At 36.5% G+C, this 16,060-nt stretch overlaps 1 protein-coding gene across 1 annotated transcript; it reads left to right on the top strand.

Annotated features, from left to right (window-relative positions):
- Window positions 1-889: 889 nt before the first annotated feature.
- LOC143568894 (helicase sen1-like) lies at window positions 890-5,873 on the top strand. The gene is made up of 7 exons (XM_077054927.1): window positions 890-2,170; window positions 2,572-3,481; window positions 3,740-3,986; window positions 4,297-4,513; window positions 4,998-5,350; window positions 5,437-5,590; window positions 5,760-5,873. Exons 1-7 carry the CDS (start codon window positions 1,496-1,498, stop codon window positions 5,871-5,873), a joined length of 2,670 nt encoding a protein of 889 aa, XP_076911042.1. The 5' UTR covers window positions 890-1,495.
- Window positions 5,874-16,060: the final 10,187 nt, after the last annotated feature.

Raw genomic sequence — 16,060 nt, 5'->3', positions numbered from 1 at the left:
CCCATATAATTGGCAAGTTTATTTATTTTTTTCATTCTATATGTTTAAATATATATTATATTAAAAAAACAAACTTATCATTACGACATGTTTATTTTTATTGACATTTCGATATAAATTGTGTTCAAACTATCGTCTCCGCAGCATCGCGCGGGTTAACAACTAATTAAATTAATGCGTGAGTTAATGATAAGTTTAGTTAAAAGTTAAAACCTCACTTCCCCCGCTTCAAATAACCAGCAAAGCGTTCTTGACAACAACACAAATGGCAGTGCATGAGTGGATGATGAAAACCGCCAACAAATATTAAAAAAAAAACTGAAAAAAGAAGATGAGAAGTTGAGGAGACTTGCAGTTGATTTCTCTTCAAAACCGATTCGTGATCCTTTCTTCTTTCAAAACGCATCTTCTGATTTTTCCTTTAAAATAGTTGATTTTGCTTTCTTTGGTACGAAGGTTTTGAAAGGTATTCTTCAAGTTTCTGCATTTGATTTGAAACAGATAATCATGGAAGCTGATCAGCTTCATAATCATGGATTTGAGCAGATAGTATTATCATGGTCTCTTGAGGATATTCTTAATGAGAACCTTTATAAACACCAGGTCTTATTTTATTAATGTTTTTTCTTTACTTCATGTATTGAACCCCATTTATTATAATAATGTGTTATGATGTTTCATTTTGTCCCAGAATTTTGAAAATGGGTTCTCTTGTTTAGATCATTTCTTAATAACATGAATCATTTTAATAACTTGACGTATCGTTTGTAGGTAGAGGATATATATTATTATCGTCATGTGTAATGATGTTTAATTTTGTCACGGATAATTTTCTTCAAAATGTGTTGTCTGTTGTTTAGATTATATCATGATAACTGAATCATTTTTATAACTTGATGTATTGTTTGTAGGTGGAGAACATACCACTTACTTTTAAGTCCAAAGAACACTATGTTGGTTCTTTCGCTTATCCTTTGCTAGAGGAAACACGTGCTGAGTTGGCTTCATCTATGGAGATCATGTACAGAGCTCCACATGCTAAATTGTCTTTCTTAAATGACGCTAAAGGTCACGGAGAATTTCTGTATAATGTTACTGTTGGTAATTGGAGAAACAAAGCTAGTGAACGGGGCAAAGAGCCTTACCGGACATTACCCGGTGATCTGCTTGTTTTATCAGATGAAAAACTGGAATCTGTTTCTGATTTGCGGCGTGTGGGAAGAACGCGGGCTTTCTCGTTAGTTAACCAAATCAGTCAGGATGATGATAGTACATCAATGTGTTTTAAAGTTAAAGCGTCGGAACGGATTAAATTCCAAGAGGGGATGTTTGTTCTTTTCTTGATGAATATTACAACCAACAAAAGAATATGGAATTCATTGCATATGCACCAGAATATGAATATCATTAAAGAGGTTCTTTACACCGATTCTATGGTAAGATTTTGTTCAACTAACTTTATTATTTGGTTGAATATTATCATTGTTGACGGTGAATGTGTTCGTTGCAGGTTAAAGAAGGCTGCAATTACTGTTCTTATAATAGCAGTTTATTTTCAAAGTTTGATTCACATCTTTTGGATAAGCTGAATGAATCCCAAGCTGGAGCAATTAGGGCAGCCCTTTGTAAAACCGAGTGCTGCCATGGTTCTTTTGTGGAGCAGATATGGGGACCACCTGGAACGGGGAAAACAACAACCGTTAGTGTGTTGTTGTTTTTTCTTTTGCAAATGAACCGCAGGATACTTACGTGTGCTCCAACAAATGTTGCTATTGTACAAGTAGCTTCACGTGTGCTAAATCTGGTTAAGAAATCATCCAGTACTACAACTGAAAATGGAGGTTTCTTTTATTGTATTGGAGATGTACTTTTGTTTGGGAACAAGCAAAGGTTGAAAGTTAGTACAGAGATTGAAGAAATTTATTTGGAAAATTGGGTTGAGAGGCTTACCGAGTGCTTTGGGTCTGTGACCGGTTGGAAGTATTGCTTAAGATCTATGGTTGATTTACTCGAAGCTTGTGTTTCTCAATATGATGTTTATGGGGAAAATGAGTTGTTTAAAGAAAAACAACTTGCTGGTGAAAATGAAACTAAAGTTCGTAAGTTGGAAGTAAAACAATTCATTATGTACGTGATCGATTCAATTCGTGTGTATCGCCTCTCAAGAAATGTATCATAACATTTTTGACCCATATTCCAAAATGTTTTATGATGTATATATGTGTGAACCCTCGGGTGGGCAAAAGTGAAATTGCACTAATTTTGACGTTATTTTACTAATCTCGTGAAAATAACGTTAAAAGTGACGGACGGTTAATCAGGCATCATGTAGTGGCGTTGATAGCCGAAAGACAAGGGTACATGCACCGATCAGCCGGTGTCCCGATGATTGAGTGCTATGTGCTTTATGTCCAAGGCTTGATGCAAAACTACTATCGAGCCGGGGGTCTCACCGGAAGCAGCCTCTCTATCCTTATGGGGTAGAGGTAAGGCTGTCTACATCTTACCCTCCTCAGACCCTACTATAGCTTTGCTATTGGTGGGATATACTGAGTACGATGATGATGATGATATGATGATATTCCAAAATGTTTTATGAGAGAACACAATTTCCAAATGATGGTATCTCTTTTGGATGATTTAAGTTTTTTTAAGTTACTATTGTTTGAAAAGGGTTTGGTTTCTGAAGAGCTCAAGCAACTCTTCGCATCTAAACCACTGCAAAATGATTTTGATAAGTCGGGTGTTACGTCATCGATCAACTTTTTAAGAGCCAAGTTATTATCTGTTCTGAAAGCTTTGCAAATATCTCTTGAAGGACTTGGTCTTCCAGATGTGTTGAACAGAGTTGCAATAATGAACTTCCGTATTCAAAATGCTTCACTTATATTCTGCACAAATTCTACTTCTTACAAGTTGCATACCGTTGAACATAAGCCTTCCGAGATCTTGGTGATAGATGAAGCTGCTCAGTTGAAAGAGGCTGAATCTACCATTCCTCTTCAGCTTCCCGGGATGAAACATGCTATTCTCATCGGAGATGAGTGCCAGTTACCTGCTATGGTTTCAAGCAATGTAAGCTTATACTTTTGTTGTTTAATATTTACTTTTAAGCCTTGTTTATATAATGTCATTATTTGTGAACAGATATGTAGTGAAGCTGGCTTTGGAAGAAGCCTTTTTGGCAGACTGAGTTTATTGGGGCATTCTAAGCATCTACTTGATGTTCAGTACCGGATGCATCCTTCCATAAGTTCTTTTCCAAATTTAAAATTTTATCAAAATCATATTCTGGATGCAGAAAATGTGACATGTAATTATGAAAAACAATATCTTTCTGGACCAATGTTTGGCTCATATTCGTTTATAAATGTTGTTGGTGGAAGAGAAGAAAAAGATGATCAAGAACGAAGTCTGAGAAATATGGTTGAGGTGGCTTTAGTGATTAAGATTGTACACAATCTGTACAAAGGTATTTGTTGTTTTTGTTGGTTTGTTAGGATCTGTCTGCAGCTCCACAAAATTTTTGTTATAAAGAACAAATGAAAGTATTAGGTGACTCTGGTTTTTGTATGTTTTGTTGCAAAGAAAGTAGAATAATCTTCCAACACTTGGAACATAAAGTGATTATGGCTTGTTAAGTGTATATATATGTTTTTGAACTTAAATGCTCAAATGGTGGTTAATTGTTACTTATGTTTAACCGCCGTTTTTCCCCTCACAATTACAGCATGGCAAGACTCTAAAAAGAAGGTTACTATTGGTGTCGTATCTCCTTATGCTGCTCAAGTTGTCTGCATTCAAGAAAAACTTGCTAAGAAGTATGAGAAACTTGATGGATTTTCAGTGAAGGTGAAAACCATTGATGGGTTTCAAGGCGGAGAAGAAGATATTATTATCTTATCAACAGTAAGATCAAACAGTCATGGGTCTGTTGGTTTCTTATCTAGTCCTCAAAGGACTAATGTAGCCTTGACTAGAGCACGGTATATTATCTTGTCACAATCTTTACAATTGTTTTTATAGTGACGTTTTTTGTGGAACTTTAGTTTTGATTAAATTACATATACATGTGATGATCTGTGTTAAGTTTTGTCCAAACTGGCCAGTTAAAAAGTTTCGCTATATGCAATCATATTGATGTGTTTGTAGTCATAATGACATTTTACTATATCATATTAAAAAGCTATATCATATTTTTTAATATTTCAATGTGGACTTGTTTTGAACATTTAGCCTTTTGTTTTCATATGTATGTCTGACTCTGTTTATGTATTGTCTTTTCATTCTTTGTAGACACTGTCTTTGGATATTGGGCAATGAAAGAACCCTCGCTAATAGTGAATCTGTGTGGAAAGAATTAGTGTGTGATGCAAGGAATCGCCTATGTTTGTTTGATGCTGACGCTGATGATTGTTTGAGGTCAAGAATTATAGCTGCAAAGAAGGACCTAGACCAAGTTGACGATCTGGTTCATGGCAATAGCGTTCTCTTCAAACATACAAAATGGAAGGTATTGTACATAAATTTGTGGTTTTACACCAAAGTATCTCATTGTGTGACATAATGACATATGCTGTGTTTTTGGTCATTAGAGCATCCACAACAACAAACCGCCACATCGTCGCCATATCATATTCCAAACTTTTCTCAAAAACCTCACTTTTTTCCACAACAACAAACCTCTACAAACCCCATTAAAAATTATTAAAACTATATATACATAATGTATATATATGTGGATGTGAGATAGGGAAAGAGAAATATGCCACCTCAAAGTTCATTTCATGTTTGTAGTGAAGAACTTTCAATCCAAGGACTTTACGTTACACTGGTGAACTTTGTTTTACTTGAGTTTGTAACCCGCCACGTAGATTCAGATGTCGAGACGTCGGGAACTGATGCTTGTTGTGGATGCTCTTAGGTCCTATTTTCTCGTTGTGTGATTTTTGTTGTGCTTTTTTGTTCATCTTATTTCTTGCACTTTATTCCATCAGGTTCTTTTCAGTGATGATTTCAGAAAATCTTTTGGAAAACTGAGATTTTCTCGCATGAAGAAGGTGGTTTTAAACCTTTTACTGAAACTTTCTGGTGGTTGGCGGCCTAAGAAGACAAGTGTAGACATGCCTTGTGAAAAGTCTTCACAAGTTCTGAAAAAGTTTAAGGTAGAAGGCATGTATGTAATTTGCTCTGTTGACATCATTAAGGAAGTCGAATACTTACAAGTTTTAAAGGTTTGGGATATATTACCTTTGGAGGAAATTCCCAAACTTACAAAACGACTTGAGAACATATTTTCCGCTTATACAGATGATTATATTAATCGCTGCACATCAAAATGTTTGGAAGGGTATGTTTATTGGTTTTTTACAAGTATAATATTTAATTCTTAATATAGTGATTATACATATGCTTATTTTCATCTTTTTTTTCCAGTAATTTTGAGGTTCCTAGGAGTTGGCCGGCTTCACAAGAATTAATTAGATTTCATTCTTTAAGCAACTGTGAAGGTGATAGTGAGGCAAGTGCGAGTCTTGGTGATGGAAGAATTTATGTTGAAAATTCCAATGTTAGTGAAGGTGATAGTGAGGTAAGTGCAAGTTTTATTTCACTGGAGAGCGTCGAATTCGTCTTGCATGGCTTTGCGCCATAGCTGACTTTTGAGTGATTGGGTAACAATTGTTGGTTCATTGGGATGAGGAGAGGTAGCATTGTAGAGAACAAATGTATCATTGTGATATCTGGGATTTGGTTTGCAGCTACGCGACGGATATGTAATGTGTTCATTGTTTGTGAGTGGGGATGCGAATGAATTAGGTGATGGTGAAGGGTTGTCTGGGAGGTGTGAGGCGGATGAGGGAGTAGACGGATGAGGAGAATTAATTTGTGAAGTGGGCTTATGGGTTGCGGAAATATTTGGCTTTGGAGACGTGGATTCAGAGGTGGATGGATGTGAGCTTTGTGTCGTTGGGCTGGAGTCAAAAAGAGGAATGGATTGGGAATTTATACTATGTTGTGAAGCAGAATTAATGGTGGGTGTTGTGTGAGATGGTGTGGCAGTTGTGGAATTAGGATGTAAATGAACGATTAACGGTAACCAGGTGTCTGGATTAGGAGGTGAGAGGGTAGAAGATTGAGATAGATTTTCATAGGGGAATTTATCTTCAATAAATTTTACATGATGGGATATATAAACTTTGTTTTTTTGGCGATCTAAAAGATAATATGCGCTTTGAGTAGGAGAATACCCAACAAAGACACATGGTTTAGACTTAGCTTGAAGTTTGTGGGAAGAGTATGGCCGTAACCAAGGATAGGACAAACAACCAAAACTTTTTAGTTTATTGTAGTTTGGTAGTTTGTTAAATAAACGTAGATATGGAGAATCATTTTTTAGGGTGGAGGTGGGTAAATGATTAATGAGATAAGTCGCGGTGTGAAAGTAAAAGGCCAATTTTTAAGAGGTATTTTGGCATGATATAGAAGTGTTAGGACGGTTTTGACAATATGACGATGTCGACATTCGGCTTAACTATTATGTTCCGGTGTGTGGGGTGGGGATGTAAGATGAGAGATACCACACGAGGCAAGATGAGAAGCAAGTTTGATATATTCACCGTCATTGTTCGAAAATAATTGTTTTAATTTACATTGAAAATAATTTTCTATAATATTTTGAAAATAATGAATGTATTAAGAACGTCAGATTTCTTTTTAAGAGGGTAAATCCATGTATATTTGGTGTAGTGATCAACGAAGATTATATAATATTTATAACCATCATAAGAGATAAGCGGTGAGGACCATACGTTCGAAAATAAAAGTTGAAGCGGTGCATTAGAAGTAATAGAAGATTCATAAAAAGGAAGTTTGTGGCTCTTGTTTATTCAAAAAATAATTGCATAACTTATTAATAGTATAAATGGACGGAACAATAGTAGATAAATGTTGTAACACTTGTGCATGTGGGTGTCCAAGACGGTGATGCCACAAGGACGGTTTATTTTGCTGAACATAAAGAACATGAGGCAGTGATTTTGGGCAAAGCTTATATATAGATCCCGCGTTCAGTTGTTCCCGAAGGAGGGGGAGGTGGGAGTGGCAGTCCCTGATAACAAAATTAAGAGAGAAAAATTGTATTAGTATATTGTTATCGAGGCATAAACGTGAGATAGGTATAATGTTATGTGATATTGACGGAACACATAAAACATTGTGTAAGGTTAGTGAAACAGTGTAGAAATGAAGTGTTAAAGAACCAACATGAGTAATAGTAAGGGACGAACCATCGCTAATGACGAGCTCTTGAGTAACATCATATGGAGCATGAAGAGATAGCGCATTTAGATCATTTGTAATGTGGTGAGAAGCACCACTATCGAAGAGCCATGGACGTGTGTCTTTGCATTTGGAACCTGCATCATATTGGTTTGTGGTGCATTGCTTTGTGTTCCTTTGGGCAAAGAAGGTAAGCCAATGTGAGGATACTGTTTCTTGAAGGCAAAACATGAGGTAAGAGAGTGATCGTTTGTAAAACAGAATTGGCCGAAGGTTGGTTTTGAGGGGTTGTTTAGGGAGTGGCCGAAGGTTTTGAAGGTTTAGGTAGTATACCCGGGTTATGTGAAGAGTTACGAGTGTGCCAAGGTTTATGTGTGTGGCGAGTATTAGCAACAAAAGCAATGATAGGTTGGTGGAGAGTAGGAACAGTGGTGTGTTGTTGGGCTAATAATAACTCGTTGATTTGTTTTTCATGAAGTTCATGGAACAAGATAGGGGTATCACGGCCATGAACCGCGTCGATGACGGATTTGTAAGAAGTGGGATCCAACTTGTTTAAGACAACATCAGTAACATCTTCCGGGTCTGGTTTTTTGCAAAGGATAGCGAGTTCATCGACTATAGCTTTGACCGATTGCATGAAGTCGGTTATTGTTTGGTTTGGACTCTTGGTGGATTCCTTTAAACGGTATTGAAGTTGTTTGATATGGTCACGGGAGGTGGAGGCATAAGTGTCGGGAAGTATTTTCCAAGCCTTAAGTGAAGATTTGGCATTTGTGATTAACGGGACAAGAGGGGGAGAAAGGCTACCGTCTAATGCTCCAAAGAGTATGAGATCTTGACAGAACCAAGTGTTATAGTCAGCATGAGGAATTGAATTTTCGTCTTTTTCAACAGATGGTTTTGGTGTCAGAAGTGTGCCATCAATGTATTTGAAGAGGTCAAGGCTATAGAGGAGAGCTTCTATTTGTGTTTTCCAACTTAAAAAAATAGTTGGTTTCAGTGAGTTTTAGAGAGTGAGGCAGGGTAACAATTGTGAGAGAAGATGAGGTGTTGAGAGTTATGGTTCCTATGGCGGAAGATGTAACAGAACTGGTGGTTGCCATAGCTGTTGGAGAGTAGAGCGGCAGATGGTAGGGTAGGTGGCGGCTATATTTTTAAGAAAATTGGTTTCGTGGCTGATACCATATAAAATGTATTCAACCAAATTGATTCTTTCTCATTAACTGTGTGTTAATATATACAAAGTACAACAAGAATCTAGGCTGCGAATGAGGCTGTGAATAAGGGATTGATTGCATCAAATAAGGAAAGACTATAATTGAAAATATATAGTCAAATATGTAACAATAACTTGATATTCAAATCCTTTTATGCATATGGTGGGAAATCAATTGTAGTGTTAATAGAACATGTACAAAAAAATTGTATTCTTGTAATTAAACGAACAGACATGAACACATGTTGCGTTCGCTCATTTATGTTCATGAACGTTTTGTGTTCATTAATGTTTGGTCGTGTTTATTTAAGTCTGTCCATGTATGTTCAATTATGCTTGTTTATGTTCATTTAAATATATTCAATTATGTTCAGCTACGTTTGTTTATCTTTGTTCAATTATGTTTGTAAACTATTCATTTAGATTTTAATTGAACGGATATAAACAACACACGAACATATTTATTTTTTAAACAAACGAACATGAACACAAATATTTGTCCAATTGTGTGTTCGTGCGACTTTCAGTTTGGGGTGGGAGTCCCTAGTGGTGCAGAGGCCGTTCTTCATAGCGCGAACAAGTTTTTAAATAAGTTCCATTCTGATGGGTCACTGGCTATGTTTACAATTGATTTTTGTAATGCCTTCAACTTGGTGGATAGGACTGCCCTTCTGAATGAGGTTCGGGCCCGATGCCCATCTATTTTCTTATGGGTGAACTTTTTATATGGGCAGCCGGCCAGGCTATATGTGGGGAATGGCCACATTTGGTCCACCATTGGGGTTCAGCAGGGGGACCCTTTGGGACCTCTTCTTTTCGCCTTAGTTCTGCACCCACTTATTCATCTAGTCCAGAGTTCCTGTAAGCTTCTCTTTCATGCTTGGTACCTAGACGATGGTACAATTATTGGAGACTCTAAAGAGGTTGCTAAAGCTTTAGATATTATCAGGTCGGAGGGTCCCCGCCTGGGCCTTGAACTTAATATTAAAAAACCGAAGTATTTTGGCCGTCGTGCAATGGAGTTAAGGTGCAGGAGAGGGTGTTTCCCTGCGATATTGGAAGACCGGTGCTAGGTGTGAAACTCCTCGGGGGAGCCGTTAGCCGGGATGCAGGGTTCATCATTGAACTTGCTATGAAAAGGGCTTCGCGAGATGTGGAGTTGATGAGCTATCTCCCGCATTTGCGGGACCCTCAATGCGAGCTCCTTTTGCTCCGCTCATGTATGGGAGTTGGAAAGTTGTTGTTCGGTCTCAGAACATGCCAACCTGTGTATGTAGGGGAAGCAGTTTTTGTGTTTGACAACGGCCTTCGGGGGGCGATTGAGGACATCGTGGTTTGTGGTGGTTCCTTCTTTGGAGATTTTCAACGGAGGTTGGCATCACTTCCGACTCGTTTTGGAGGTTTGGGTTTATGTTCAGCTTCAGACGTTTCTACTATGCGTTTGTGGCCTCGAGGGCGCAATCTTGGGAATTACAAGACCACATTCTTCGAGGTTGTGGTATTGATGGGTTTGACTCCGATTATGGGAGTGCGATAGATCGGTTGCACATTTCACTTCTCGATTTTGACATTAGCGGTTTCTCTAATAAAGACACCGCCCCCCTAAAGCCCAACATGCTTTGGCGAGTGCCCTTTATAGTGGAATCATCAAGAGTTTGGAAATGAAGTTTGATTTATCCCCTCGTCAGAAACCGGTGTTTGAGTGTCCTCGGGCTCCTCGGGCTCAAGATTTCTTAAGTGTTCTCCCTATTGAAGGATTGGGCCAACATATGTCGGCTTTGGAGTACCGGGCCATCCTGAAGTTTCGGTTAATGATCCCTTTGTTTCCGGTAGATGAGCCGTGCCCGGTTTGCCGTAAGGTTTGTTTGGATTCTTTTGGCGAGCATGCGATTCACTGCAAAGAGTTGCCTGGGTTTAAGTACAGGCATGATTTGGTGAGGGATGTTCTATGTGATGTTCTTAAACGAGCCAGAATTTCGGCTAAAAAGGAAGCCCCCGTAAACTTTCTTACAGATCCTCAAGAAGGAAGGGCTACATTACGATCGGCCGATATTCTTGTTTTTGGGTTGGTAGGGGGAAAACACGCTTGTGTCGACCTCACAGGAGTGTCCCCTCTTGTTGGAATTAGGGACAATGAGTTTGTAGCAGGCAGGCGACATCGGGCAAGGTTGCTAAACACGAGATAGCTTGTTTGGAGAATCAACACGTGTTTGTCCCCTTTGCCTTTGACATTTTTGGTTTCTTAGATTCGGATGCCGTGGACCTTTTGAATAGGGTTCAGAAAGTTGTTCATAGTAACGTATCGGCTCATAAGAATCGAAACTTTGTTTATAGTAGGATTGAGTTTGCTACCCATGGCCAAAAGGGGGTTGCGACGCAACTTGTTGGGCGCTTACCTGCCACTTCATTGTAAATCGTTTGGATGTTTCTATGATATTAAATAATTAACAAAAAAAATTGTAGTTTAAAATAAGTTAAATGAACGAACACGAACATGCTGTTGTTCGTGTTTGTTCGGTTCGTTTATAGGCCTAGTAAGAATGTCATGAGCATACTAATCATGACTTAAGACGAGACTATTTTTCATGTTAGTTACTTCAAGATCCAAAATATAATTTAGAAAACCGAGATGCATGAAAGATGAAGTTCTGAATTGTGGCTTCATTGTTCCATGTGAGAATAATATCATTGGCGTAAACTAATAGACACAAAATACAAGATCCTTGTTTGTAAATAAAAAATGGCATATCCGTTCGAGTGTATGGAAAAACTATAATTGATAAAAAGGTGTTTCGCTATTGAAACCAGGCATGTGGTGCCTGCTAAAGATCGTAAAATGGCTTAGTGCCTTTTCATAATTATAATTTTTATGGATGTCTTTATATGTAAAAAACACTTGTATACGTAAAATTTATTTTTTTATGAACTATTAATTTATTTTTATATGAACTTTTTACATGTAAAGCAATGGTTCCCCTTTTTTCCATTTTTTTCTTTTTTGTTTCCCAACAAGCACATCCTAATATAACAATAATAATGAAGATGCTAATTTAATTATATCAAGTATCAATCCATGCATAGTTTGATTAAGTTAAGGATAAATACGCCTACACATTGGTTTCCTATTATCCAAATAACTAATTAACACATGAGTGATGAGACGGTTTACCAATATAGGCGAGGTACGTGTTGGTTGGTGTGAGGTTATGGTTGGAGACGGTGTAAATAGTGAATTGTACCAATTATCAAAACGGAATATTCTCAAAATAGCCAAGTCAAATGATCGATTCCAACTATGTTTTCGAATTTTAGAAATTCCCAAAATGTTCCCTTTAAAACTAGGCGTACGTGAAGCCTAGTTTGATAGCCATTGGCAACCAAGTTATGCGCAAAGTCTAGTTTGATAACCTAACCATGCGTGTAGATTAGTTTCATAACCAAACCATACATGAAGATTAATTTTACTCATATATTGATTTGTTTTGATAACTTTTAATCTATAAAGTTTTTAAGAATTCTAATTATAAGTTGAGAGTTGAGACATGCTTATTTTAATTAGCCAGTTGTCCATTTGAATGATTCGTTGACCGTTCAAAAAAAATAAAAAAAATAGCACATTGATAACAAGGTGTGTAGTAAGAGCATTTCCGGTCCCTCATGCATCTGATCTATATAATTACATTAATAATTACATTTCTCTCTCATGTTTTATTAAATAATAGTATTTTTTATAAGTTCTCTCTTACTCGCAATCAATTTCAACAAATATTAAAAAATAAATATGGGCAAACAAACTATCCCCAAACTTACAACCTCATCTTATAGTTTGCAAAATCCCCTCACAAAAATTTAGAAAGTAGGTTGGTATCAGGGGGAGAGGTGGTTTCATTTCCATCACCCACCACACCCAATAATGGTGTGCCACCTCACCTCATAACTTTCCATCACTAGTGATGGAATTTAGTGGGGGTGGTGGTGTAGTGTAGTATGATGAGTGTTTTTTTTTTAGTTTTGTTTTTTTACAACTTAAATCCTTTTGAAAAGTTAGTGCATATGATGATCATAATTCGTAATGTATCTTAGATGCAAAACGTAGCCAGGTTCTCAACACATCATATCCAAATTTACACTTTACCCCTCTCAACTTTCACTTATTCATCACAAAACCCAACCTTCACCTCTCTCTCCACACACACACACTAATTATAAAATACATATCAAAACCCACCTCTCCGGCGAAGGTGAGCAACGGCGGAGGAACGACGAAGGTGAGCTTCCGGCGAAAGTCAAATAATAAGTGAGCAACGGCGAAGGTCAAATAATAATAACACAAGCAGCTTCCAGCGAAGGTGAGCAATGGCGGAGGATTGAGGCTATTGAGGAACGGCGCATGGTGGTGGTCAACTTTTTATTCCTAAACGATCAGTTTCTCAGGGTTCACCACGTGATGGCCATCACACGTACCTCTCATCACGCGTGATGAGAGGGCCGGCGGCGGTGTTTGATGGTCCATCACGCGTGATGGTTTCACCATCACGCACCACCCCGTCCGCCCTCATGGTGGACATTATAAGTTTATGGGTAAATCTTGACGGTGTTTAAGTTAGTTGTTTAAAAATTATGTTTTATTTAACTTTGACTGTGGAACAATTCACATAACTCAAACTAAAGTATCCAAAAAAAACCTTTAACCCGAATTAAATTCAGTTTATTTCATTTAAACAAAAAAAAAATGTTACATGAAGACCAATCTAATGTTTAAACAACGTAAATATAGTCATTAATTTCTAGCTAAATAACGATAAATGATTTGTGTAATATTTAAGTTAAAATCATCAAAGAAACTAGACATGCTTAATTCATCTCTAAAAAACCAATGATAAATAATCATGAGGAATTATTCTATTTAATAGTTAAAGGAAACAATGACTTTGATTTATATCAACTTTTGTACCAAAAAGTTTAGAAATATTGTTTAATAAAGCTAGGCTAGACTTTTCGTACCAAAAGTATATTGTTTAATAAACAAGTGGCACTTTATAAATCAGCAATGCATTGGCAGCAAATGAATGGAGAAGTTGAGGAGACTTGTAGTTGACTTGGTACAGATTACAGAGTAAGTATCCACATCACTTCCTTCCAGGGTAAGAAAACTCATTCTCCTCAAACAAATAATAAACAAGAAATTAATAGAGAAACCAATTTTTATTTTATTCAAGCTTCCATTACAATGATGAAAAGACATCATTTGGCGAAGGAAAAAGAAGCTTCTCACCGTCCAACTGATGAGTTTGAGAAGAAGATCTTGTCATGGTCTGTTGATGACATTTTGAATGATGATCTCTATAAACACCAGGTATTTTTTTAATAAATGTTTTTCTATTGTTAGTTTTTGTATTCATACCCATTTTTTTTGTTGCTTTGGTTCTTGAAATTATATCTATTTTTCATTGGCATTATGTGGTCAAATTTTAGTCCTTATTGTTTGGTAAAATCTTTATTGCACAACACTATTTGCACAACATATATTACAATATAAAATGTATACAATACCGTTATTACCAAACTTAACCAGGCAGTCCAGAACTGGACACAACAAGATCTCCCTTAGATCGTTTAATTTCCAAAGTGACCGGATTTTAAGGTCCGGGTGTTATGGCGGAGGGTCGGACAAGAGAGGACGGACCTGCTTGTGTTATGGAGCTCACTGAGCTTGGTTTGGGGCTGCATATTATGAGTGGACGGAAGGGTGGACCATGGTCTCACACACATGGTCCTCCTCTTTTTACTCCTCTCTCTCTCTCACACACACACATGTGTGTATTTATACAGTATAACCTCTATAAATTAATAAAGTTGGGACCAAAATATTTTATTAATTTAGCAAAATATTATTATATCGATAAATTAAAAAATTATTAATTTAAAGAGTTGGCTTATATTCATGAGTAACTTTCAAGTTAATGCATCGACCTTCAAAATTTTCATGTCCGTTCACTTTATCAATTTGAATAAAATAGAAACAAGGGCATTCAAAATTCCCATGTACATTCACACATTAATGAACTTGTTAAGTTCAATGTACATAGATCTAGATTGATCACTATAAAATGTCTAATGAAAGTTTTAAAATCACATCAAATATGGCTTCTAAACTAAAAGGTGTTAAAAAATCAACGATGACCGATCAACACCCAAAACTATTATGCGAGTATAAGAGATATCACCAAAAATGAACTCAACAAGATTTGGTGCAGCGGGTTGACAAACCTTTCGATTTGAAAGTTAGTCATGGAACAATATCAAACACTCTAAACTTCTAAAGAGATCATCAGAGTTCCTATCTGCTAACTTTGACAAAGATGGATCTTCCAGCGTCACAAAGCAGCCAAGGATCTTCCTAGAAATATTTTTGTTATTATTAATTTATAGTTTCGTTGGAATCAATATATTTAGTATTTACATTGGGATTTCAAAAAAAATATTATTTTATCGATTGGGGTCAAATTTTGTGTTAAATTATAGAGGTTCTACTGTATATGGGTTAGAATCGTGTGAGAATCTTTTATAAAATATAAATATTTTGGACCATACATTTCTCTTTAAGCATTTTTTTTGTTTTTTTAAACAAACTTTTTGAATTTTATTTCTTTATTTTTCATTTTTATCTCGGCAATGTTGGACATGTGGTTGATTGTGCAACAATAGTAAACTCACACAAACACAGTTCATATAAGCAGAAAAAAAAGGAGATTTTATGTGGTTCGGTCCAATATGACATACATACACAACTACACTTGCGAGACAATATTAATAAGGCGTTGAAAGATTACAATTACATAAGGGTTATATATATTTATAGACTAGCGATTAGGCCATCGTAAATAGTTTTATCACAAACATAAACAGGGTCGACTATGTTACTGTTGCCAAAGTGATAGTATTGCCCTACGCTGACAACCACTGATGTCAGAGTCTCCACACTCAACAATCTCTCACTTGGAGGATCGATCACTTGATTAAACTGTGTTTTGTTATGTAACTCTGTAACCTTTCTCTTTAACTAGTGCAATACCTTCTAAACAATAATTCTTAGAAGGCTAGTTGAAGTTACACAAATCTTTAACTTGGGGTGACAACCCGCGACTCTTTTCATATAATTAAACGAACTTAACAAACGAACTTCACAAACTTATCAAACGTACATGGAGATGAGACTTCTCTTGACTCTCTCTTAACTCTAATAATCTAGACCATATATATGGACCCACTAAACTTCCTCTCCAAGGCATACCTTTTCTAAACCTACTACAATTCAATTAAGTAAAATAAATATAAAATAATAAACCCTTAACTTTATTAATATTCAAGATTAATCCTTCATTCACCCCTTAATCTTGAATTATATTTCTTTCTTGTATTTGTTCCTCCTTTTCAAATGACTATAGCATACTAGCTTGCTTCATCGTTTCTTCAAACTTAGCATTCGAAACTTTGAAACCACATCTTCATTTTCTTTCACGAATTGTTTCTTCTCATCAACTCGTTCTTGACCAAAACTCT

The sequence above is a fragment of the Bidens hawaiensis genome, unplaced genomic scaffold (genome assembly GCF_021521415.1).
Source record: "Bidens hawaiensis isolate Kalapana, Puna unplaced genomic scaffold, B.hawaiensis_p1.1 tig00024244_1, whole genome shotgun sequence".
NCBI lineage: Eukaryota > Viridiplantae > Streptophyta > Magnoliopsida > Asterales > Asteraceae > Bidens > Bidens hawaiensis.
The sequence above is the reverse complement of the archived record's forward strand: the minus strand, read 5'-3'. Positions and strand labels throughout refer to the sequence as shown.